Source organism: Saccopteryx leptura, chromosome 1 (assembly GCF_036850995.1).
Source record: "Saccopteryx leptura isolate mSacLep1 chromosome 1, mSacLep1_pri_phased_curated, whole genome shotgun sequence".
In the NCBI taxonomy this organism is placed as follows: domain Eukaryota; kingdom Metazoa; phylum Chordata; class Mammalia; order Chiroptera; family Emballonuridae; genus Saccopteryx; species Saccopteryx leptura.
The window spans coordinates 53,245,405-53,254,698 of NC_089503.1; the positions used below are offsets into that span (position 1 = coordinate 53,245,405).

The 9,294-nt window shown below is 38.5% G+C and overlaps 1 protein-coding gene across 1 annotated transcript; it reads left to right on the plus strand.

Annotated features, from left to right (window-relative positions):
• The first annotated feature begins 1,525 nt into the window (after positions 1-1,525).
• Positions 1,526-6,084, plus strand: OR6A2 (olfactory receptor family 6 subfamily A member 2). The gene is made up of 2 exons (XM_066360594.1): positions 1,526-1,550; positions 4,890-6,084. The coding sequence occupies exon 2, from the start codon at positions 4,996-4,998 to the stop codon at positions 6,034-6,036; it is 1,041 nt and encodes a 346-aa protein (XP_066216691.1). The 5' UTR covers positions 1,526-1,550; positions 4,890-4,995; the 3' UTR covers positions 6,037-6,084.
• The last annotated feature ends 3,210 nt before the right edge of the window (positions 6,085-9,294 follow it).

The following is a 9,294-nucleotide window of genomic DNA, read 5'->3' on the forward strand; positions in this document are numbered from 1 at the left end:
TCTCATAACATTTACTCTTCTCAACAACTCTGAGATATGTTAGACCTATTTGACAGATTATGATTCTACAGTTCAAAGAGGTTACATAAACTTAAGAATTACTTAATGGCCTGACCTGTGGTGGCACAGTGGATAAAGCAGGGGTCCCCAAACTACGGCCCGTGGGCCACATGTGGCCCCCTGAGGCCATTTATCTGGCCCCTGCTGCACTTCCAGAAGGGGCACCTCTTTCATTGGTGGTCAGTGAGAGGAGCACATTGACCATCTCATTAGCCAAAAGCAGGCCCATAGTTCCCATTGAAATACTGGTCAGTTTGTTGATTTAAATTTACTTGTTCTTTATTTTAAGTATTGTATTTGTACCTGTTTTGTTTTTTTACTTTAAAATAAGATATGTGCAGTGTGCATAAGGATTTGTTCATAGTTTTTTTTTATAGTCCAGCCCTCCAATGATCTGAGGGACAGTGAACTGGCCCTCTGTGTAAAAAGTTTGGGGACCTCTGGGATAAAAAGTTGACCTGGAATGCTGAGGTTGCTGGTTCGAAACCCTGGGCATGCCTGGTCAAGGCACATAAGGGAGTTGATGCTTCCTGCTCCTCCCCCTTCTTTCTCTCTCCTCTCTAAAATAAATAAATATAATATTAAAAAAAAAAAGAATTACTTAAGCCCTGGCCAGATGGCCAGTGGTAGAGCGTCAGCCTGGCATGCAGGAGTTCCAGGTTCGATTACCGGCCAGAGCACACAGGAGAAGCGCCCATCTGCTTCTACACCTCTCCTCCTCTCTTTCCTCTCTGTCTCTCTCTTCCCCTCCTGAAGCCAAGGCTCCATTGGAGCAAAGTTGGTCTGGGCGCTGAGGATAGCTCCATGGCCTCTGCCTCAGGCGCTAGAATGGCTCTGGTTGCAACAGAGTGACGCCCCAGATGGGCAGAGCATTGCCCCCTGGTGGGCATGCTGGGTGGATCCCGGTCGGGCGCATGTGGGAGTCTGTCTGACGGCCAACTTCAGAAAAATACAAAAAAAAAAAAAGAATTACTTAATGACTGAGCTAGAATATCAACCCAAATTGGCCTGCCCCAAAACCAAAGGCTTTGTTTTGAAAGGAATGTGATATGACAGAAAGAAATGTACACTAACAAGGAAGGAAAAGGCAAAGGAAGGCAGTAAGGATGTTGTGACACCCTCTCCTTTCATGTAACTTTCTTTATAAACTTCTACATTCTAAGTTTCCCAAACACACTTTCCCAAAGGCCCTGCCTCAGTATTTTTTTTTTTCTGTTGTATCCATTTGGTCTCCTGGGCTCCAGCTTCAGAGCCATGCCCAACCATCAGAAAGAAGGAGGGAAAATGGGGACTACAGGAGGGAGGTGCAAGATAAAAGAATCCTCCCTGGTTTGGCAGCATTCTCAGATCATGGGAGGAAGGACAAGTGGAGTCTGCAACGTTTTTCTTTGTCCTGCTACTTCAACTTTCTTTTATATATGCTCCGTAAGTCTTTTTCTAATTGATGTAGTCATCCTAGGAGGACCCTGAGTCAAAGACATCTAAATAAAGTGAGTAGAGTCCCCTATCGGCTGCATTCTCTTCATGTGGTCAGTTCTCTCATGTTTACTTTCTGTCCAGCACATTCATTTTCCTATTCCTTTGTATACCTAATGAAACCCAAACAAAACCTATCAAGTTTCCACATGTGGCCTATTCTATTGATATGTAGACAAATATCATTTTCTTAATCTTTTCTATTTGTAGCTGGTCTCTGTATTTATTCATACTCTGCTTGCCCTCCTTATATCTTTCATGATCTCCATTCTTAATCTGTTCTTTCTATACTATAGTTACCTAATCTTTTCTCATTAAATCTGTTGTCTATATAGCAAATTTATCTTACCAGATATCATACATTTTATTAATAGAAGATCCAGTCTTTCTGCATAATCTAATTTCCTCATCTTTTATCTGGTCCCTGTGGATCTACTTAATCTTCTACATATGATGTCTGTTTTCCTTACGTAGTATTCCAACGCTGTCAATTTTTTTTGTAATCCATTTAAATTCTCTACTCCTGATCATTTCCACACAGCTCCTTTTTATATTTTATATTCTGTATATTCCATTCCTATAATCTATTTATCTACTATGCCTATAACATACCTTTTTCCATTTTCCATCAATCTATATGTCTATACAACCATTATAATATTTTTTCTAATTATTACTTAAGGCTGGCCCTGTAACAGAAATATATCTAAATACATATATAGAAATATAGAATGGAAACAGTAATGAGAAGAAGCTCACCAACAGTGAAAAGGAAAGGGAAAAAAAGGACAACTAATGTTTCTATAAGGAGATGTCACATGAGCCAAGACTGGAAAGTTGACTAGGAGTCAGCTGGGCTCATGGAGATTGCAGCATGAGTAAATGCACAGAGATAATACACATGCTGTATGCCAAGAGCTACAGAGTATAAAATACAAGGTAGGTTGTGGCAAAAGGTAAGGTTTTGGTGATAGCAGTGGCAGGTCATAAAACTTAGACACCTTGTTAAATAGTTTGAACATTATTGTGTGGGTAATGGGGTACCATGAAAAGATTATAAGTAGGGGATTAAAATGGTCAGATTTGATCTTTAGGGGAAAGACTATACAGGCAGTGGGACTCATTAGGAGTCCATGACAAGAATCTAACTTTTTGTTCAAGAGTGCAGAGCATCAAATGTGAAGGTAGAAAAAAATTAAAGGATAGGCATAAAAGTCTGGGGTCAAGAGGATAAAATGCCCAATGAATGGCATATGAGGCAGGTATTGAGGAAAAGGAATCAAGACTAAGGTTATGAATGGATATTGTATTTTTGAGATTCATATTTATGAAGCTAGTATGTAGTGTAGGGCTAGCTATGGTAGTTTAAACTTTCAGGGATGAGAAGATGAAAATGTGTGTTTACCACTAGATTATGAGCTCTTGAAAGACTGAGTATATGTCTTATTTAACTTCTACATACCACAATTCTTAGTCTGTGGTCTGGAACAGAATTGATCCACATAGATTTTAAAATAAATAAATTGTGGATGTGGACAGAAAGAATGGGAGTGATAGGAAATATAATCCAGGGGTATGGATATTCTGTATTTGCACTGAAGTACTCTAGCATTGAGAGAAATGCCAGGGCTCAAGTACTGAGTAGTACTCAAGTATTAATCACCAAGCATAAAGAGAAGAAAAATTCAGGTATAAAACCATTAGCATATTTGATGTTTTTATATTTCATACATAAGTGAGATATACAGTATTTATCTTTTTTTTTTTTTTATCTGGCTTATTTTACTTAGTAGAATGCCCTTAAGATCCAGCCATGTCATTATAAATGGCATGATTTTCTTTCTGTTTATGGGTGAATAATACTGATATATAATATATATATAAATGGTGAGAACCAGGGGCTGAAGGCTGGGAAATTGGTAGATGTTTGTCAGAGAGTACAAACTTTTAGTTATAGGATGAATAACTTCTGATGATATAATGTATAGCATTATATGCACAGTTAACAATACTCTATTGTATACTAAGTGTTGCAATGAGAGTAAAGCTTTTGTGGTCTTACCATAGCAATAACAAAATGGTAATTACATGAAGTAAAGAATATATTAACTAAATTTATTGTATTACACATTTTACAATATATACTTGTGTCAAATTGTCAGATTGCACAACTTAAATTTATATAATGAAGTTGATAAGAAGACAAGGTTATTGTCGCCCTATTGTTTCTGTAGGGTTGTAGCACTGGACAGAAATATAGATATTAGAAAGGCAAATGGGGACAGGGAGAATCAGCTGAACTCCTGGGTGCTATTTCTCCTCAAGAGATTCTTACTTTTTAGTCTTAAGCCTGTTTCTATAAGGTAAGCAGGGGTCAGATGTGCTCACACAGTAGACTTCAATATGCAGTTGAGATATAATTGGTATATAATTGAAGTTTGAAAAGGGAAAATTTTGTTTCTGATAACAAGGCAAACAAATATGCTTTTACTTTTTGTTTTATTTTATATTTTAGTTAAAGAGAGAGGGACAGACATACAGGAAGGGAAAGAATTTAGCAGCATCAACTCATAGTTTTGGCACCTTAGTAGTTCACTGATTGCTTTTTCATATGTGCTTTGATCAGGGGCTCCAGCTGAGCCAGTGACCTTAGGCTCAAACCAGCATGTCAATGATCCCATGCTCAAACTCAAGACCTCCGCATTCGAGTTGGTGAGCCTGTACTCAAGCCGGTGACTTCGGGGTTTCAAACCTGGGTTCTCAGCATCCCAGGCTGGTGCTCTATCCACTGTGTCATTGCCTGGTTAGGCTACTAAGTATACTTTTATACTGGCCATGATACTGTTAAAATAATTAAACAAGAATGCCATTAGACTAGGTAGCTTTAATGCCTTGGCAGACTGCCTCTTGGTTTCACCTCTTCCTATCTGCATGATCTGGGACAAGTCACTTAAACTCTCTGTGCCTCAGTATCCATAAGTGTTAAGTGGAGTTAATAATAGTAGTAACCCAAGGTTCTTCTGAAAGTTAAATGAATTAATATCTGCAAGGTTTTTAGAACGATGCCTGTACACATAGCAAATACTCAATTGTGTTATAGGTTATTGTTATTCCTCCATTACTATTTCCTCAAAACAGTCACAATCCAACTCATAGACAAACTCTCATGTTAGGGCAGCCTAGCCTCTCTTACTATTTTTGTTTTTTTCTGTATGTTCTCCAGGGACTAACTGGTGTCATCTTTACGTGGTGCTTATCAATACACACTTCTCCATGTGCCAGAACAGACTCCTCTCTTATCTTCAACACAAAGCAGTTTATTCTTGTCCACTTTTGTCTTAATTTATTTACAGATTACAGAAGAAAGCAGTGGCCTCAGCTCAGTGATAAATTATATGTACCACATACATTACATATTTCCAATATAAACCCACCAAGAGAAAGTGTGGGTTCTTGTTGATGCCTCCGAAAGATACTCTAATCTCCCTCCTAAGAACAGTGGGCAAGACCAACCCCATGGAATCAAGGAACCAGAGTGGGAGAGTGAGTGAGTTTGTGTTGCTGGGTTTTCCAGCTCCTGTGCCACTGCAGGCATTACTGTTTGCCCTTTCTCTGCTGGCCTATGTGTTGGTGCTGACTGAGAACACACTCATCATTGTGGCAATTAGGAGCCACTCCACCCTCCACAAACCTATGTACTTCTTTCTGGCTAATATGTCCTTCCTGGAGATCTGGTATGTTACTGTTACTATTCCCAAGATGCTAGGTGACTTTATTAGGTCCAAACAGGGTCGTGGACAGCTAATCTCCTTTGAAGGATGCATGACACAACTCTACTTCTTTTTGGGTCTGGCCTGCACTGAGTGTGCCCTTCTTGCTGTTATGGCCTATGATCGCTACGTGGCCATCTGTCATCCTCTCCACTATCCTGTTATTGTCAGTGGCCGGCTGTGTGTACAGCTGGCAGCTGGCTCCTGGACTGGAGGTTTTGGTATCTCCACGGTCAAAGTTTACCTCATTTCACATCTTTCCTATTGTGGCCCCAACATCATCAACCACTTTTTCTGTGATGTCTCTCCATTGCTCAACCTTTCTTGCACTGATATGTCCACAGCAGAACTTACAGACTTTGTCCTCGCCATTTTTATCCTGCTGGGACCACTCCTTGTCACGGGGGCCTCCTACACGGCAATCACTGGTGCTGTGATGCGCATTCCCTCAGCTGCTGGACGCCATAAAGCCTTTTCCACCTGTGCCTCTCACCTGACTGTTGTGGTCATCTTCTATGCAGCCAGTATCTTCATCTATGCCCGGCCAAAGGCACTCTCAGCTTTTGACACCAACAAGCTGGTCTCTGTACTGTATGCTGTCATTGTACCATTGCTCAATCCCATAATTTACTGCTTGCGCAATCAAGATGTCAAGAGAGCCCTCCGGCGTACTCTGCACTTGTACCAGGGCCAGGACACTGAGCCCGGGAAAGCTAACAGAGGTGGATAAAAGGCAGGTGTTAAGTCTTAAAAAATATTCTCAAGTTTTGGATCTATGTCTTCCATGAAATCCAAAGGAGCTCTTAGGGCCTAAATTAGGGACTAGAATTTCAAAGACACCATCAAGGAAAGAGTCCAAGAGGAGGAGGAGGGACTGGTTGGAAGCTAGCAGCTGGATTTCTATATAACTTACATAGAGAGGGTTTATGTATCACCCATCCTTGTGGGGTGGAAAGGATTGACTGAGCAGAAGACATGGCTGAACTTTAATATTTAAACAAAAAATGCAGAACTGGCATCTCTCTACATGGCCCTTTCTGGGTTTGCTCTTAAGTTTTAGTTCTGAAGTTGAAGGGGTAGAAAAGGAAAACACAGGCTTCATTATGGAAAAACATCAAAAGACTAGATAAGATCTCTTCTAGCCAGAGGCTGCAGACTGCAGCCTATGAGATAATGGGGTCCAGGCGGTGATCATTCTAGTTATTTTGTAATTATTCTAGCACTCTGGAACTCCATCTGCACCATTTCAACTTTGGTTTTTACTGATCCTCAATATTAAACATATATTCTCACGTTAGTCACCTTAATGAACTCTGCAATTATATTATATTAATTTTTATCTTGCTTCATTTATTAATTTAATTCATTCAATATTTTTTGTGCCCTTAATTTTACCCTTTAATAGCCTATGATAATATAATGGTTAACAACAATAAAATAAATACAGATTCCTCCTTGACATAGCTATAACAGGTAGGGAAGATTAAAGGCACAATTATGTTCAGAGTTATAACTGTGAGGATGCAAGTACAGGGTACTATGGAAGCCAATGGTAGGTAGATCTAGGGTGAGGAGAGAAAATGTTCCAGCAGAAGCAGCATTTAGGCTAAGACTTGAAGGAATTAGCTATAAAATAGTGAGCAGTAGTGAAGGTTAGGGTTGCAAAGATAAGAAAAGCCAAGACTCAAGAGAGAGAAATTACGGCACAAAGAGATGATGATTAACATAAAGTGACATAAGGAAGTAAGGGATCACATGAGGTAGCCGATTCATATTTACCAATCCAAGTCTAATCAATCTGTGAATTTTCTCTCACTATAACATAGTAAGTTCTGCCGAGGCATTTTCAGTTTCTGCAACTATTAAATCTTCAGTTTGTAGTGTTTCTACCAGGTGAATGGCAGTTGCTTATAGAGTGAAGTGGGAACAAGGTGAGTTCACTTTGAATATTGAGCCGTGACTACAGCAGCTTTTTATTCTGAATGACAGATGTTATTTGGTGTTTGACTCCCTGCTAATTTATGAGTTCCTCTAGAACAGAGACTAACCTTATTCTTCCTGACTCTACAGCATTAGCCACAGTCCCTGACACTGCAGATGCCTGTGACAGGATCTCCTATACATTCCACTCCCCAGTTATCTATTCTCTGCACACCAGTAGTCTCTTTGTGTACCTCATCTCCCAGGGGGTGAAAGAAATATTGATCAATTTTTCAGGTATTGATAATAAAATTAATCAAATTAGTAAATTTTATGAATATTGATAAGCAGAGTTCTTTATAAGTGTACATGGAAAAATGTCATACAATATCATATAACCAGGTAAATATGTAAGATCTATTTTTTTCTGTTGAATTTTATAATTATTTTATCAAATTTTATTTTAATAAAGTATTAATTGAATGAATAAATTGATATGCTATTTATAACCCTTTATGTATTTTTATAAAAATAAATTCACAAATAAAAATTATCTTTGTTCTTGCTCATGAATTTTAGTCCAGAAAATAAGGTAACATAAAGGTTTTAAAGCACTCTACTTATCTATATACTTTTGTTTGTTAGTCTTGTCTCTAAAATAAAGGTATTCAACAAATAACTAAGAAAATCTCCAAATATTGGACAATAACCTTCAGATGTTGCTAAACAACTTGCTTTTTTCAGAGAGAAATATATGCAGAAGGGATGTTATAGGCAGACACATTCTGTCACACATTAGATCTATATCTTAATTGGTGAGTAGTCCTGTACCAAATTGAAGACACAAGTCATTTCTTGTCTTATGGCCTAACTCCCAGACTTTGAAAAGTCTGAGCAATCACCTTATATTTTCCCTCAGACCCACAGTCTAATCATGACCTGCATAATCTTATCACTCTGATGAGAAAACCATGACAGGAGACATGGTAAGATTAAATTGGAGGAAATACAAAAGTTTCAATCTAAGGCTTAGCATAGAGATGCCATCATCTACCTGTTCCTTGTGTCTTTTGCTTTGGATCCTTGCTTGTTTTCTTCTTCGATTGTTAAGAATGGACATCCCTCCTTCTAAACTTCTTCCTTAGGTTTTTCTTAATAACTATTCCCATGAGACAAAAAAAGAGAAGAACCATACAAAATAACCCAAAAGGAAGAGCCAAGACAAGAACAGTTTCCTTAAAAGGTAAAGGAGGCAATAGTGGCTACTGTTAAATTTTCTTTACATGTGATTTCCAAGCCTGATGTGCAATGGTTTAACTCTGCTGCTTGGGAGTACTTTTCTGTTGAGTGGAGGGAGTGGAGAGAAAGTTGTGCTTCTCCCTAGAACTTAGTATGTACTATTAACACTGCTAGCTCATCTTTTGTGTATTTTTATCCTCTAACCAGAAATTCCTCTGAATAACAGTAATGCTTTCAAGTAATATTTTATGAGTAATAGTTACTTCTCAGACAACCAGAAAGAAAAAAGATGATCAAGACTTAAGACAAGGATCAGCCACTGGGGTGATTTGCCATGAAGCTGTTGCCATTCTGTTTGCCATCTGATAATGATCTAGTATTATCTCTGTTGACCATTGGAGATCACTAGGAAAATTTCTTTAACTTCTTGGTCATTGTTCTTCAAAATCCTAGAGCATTTGTGAACTAGATCCCCAAGGATGTGTATTTTAAAGAACAGTAGTTGTCTCTACTGAGTAGTGGGCTCATTGCATCCTGGACCTCTTTAGCTCTAGGTTCTACCTGGAAGAGGACTGTGATAAGGTCACATATAAAACCAACCCACATTCAGCGGTGAAGAAATATAAAATGAGAGTAAGAGAGAGAAAGCAGAGTGGAAAGAGATAACATTGAGTAAAGATAGAAAGAAAAAACATAAGACAAAAATTTTTTTTCCATCTTGGGCTCTCGTTGTCCAACAGGGGCATTCAACAAGCCAAAGAGTAACCTTTGAATTTGGCTTTAAAGTATAACCATAAATATAAATTGAGGTGTTAATGCATTTTCTTTT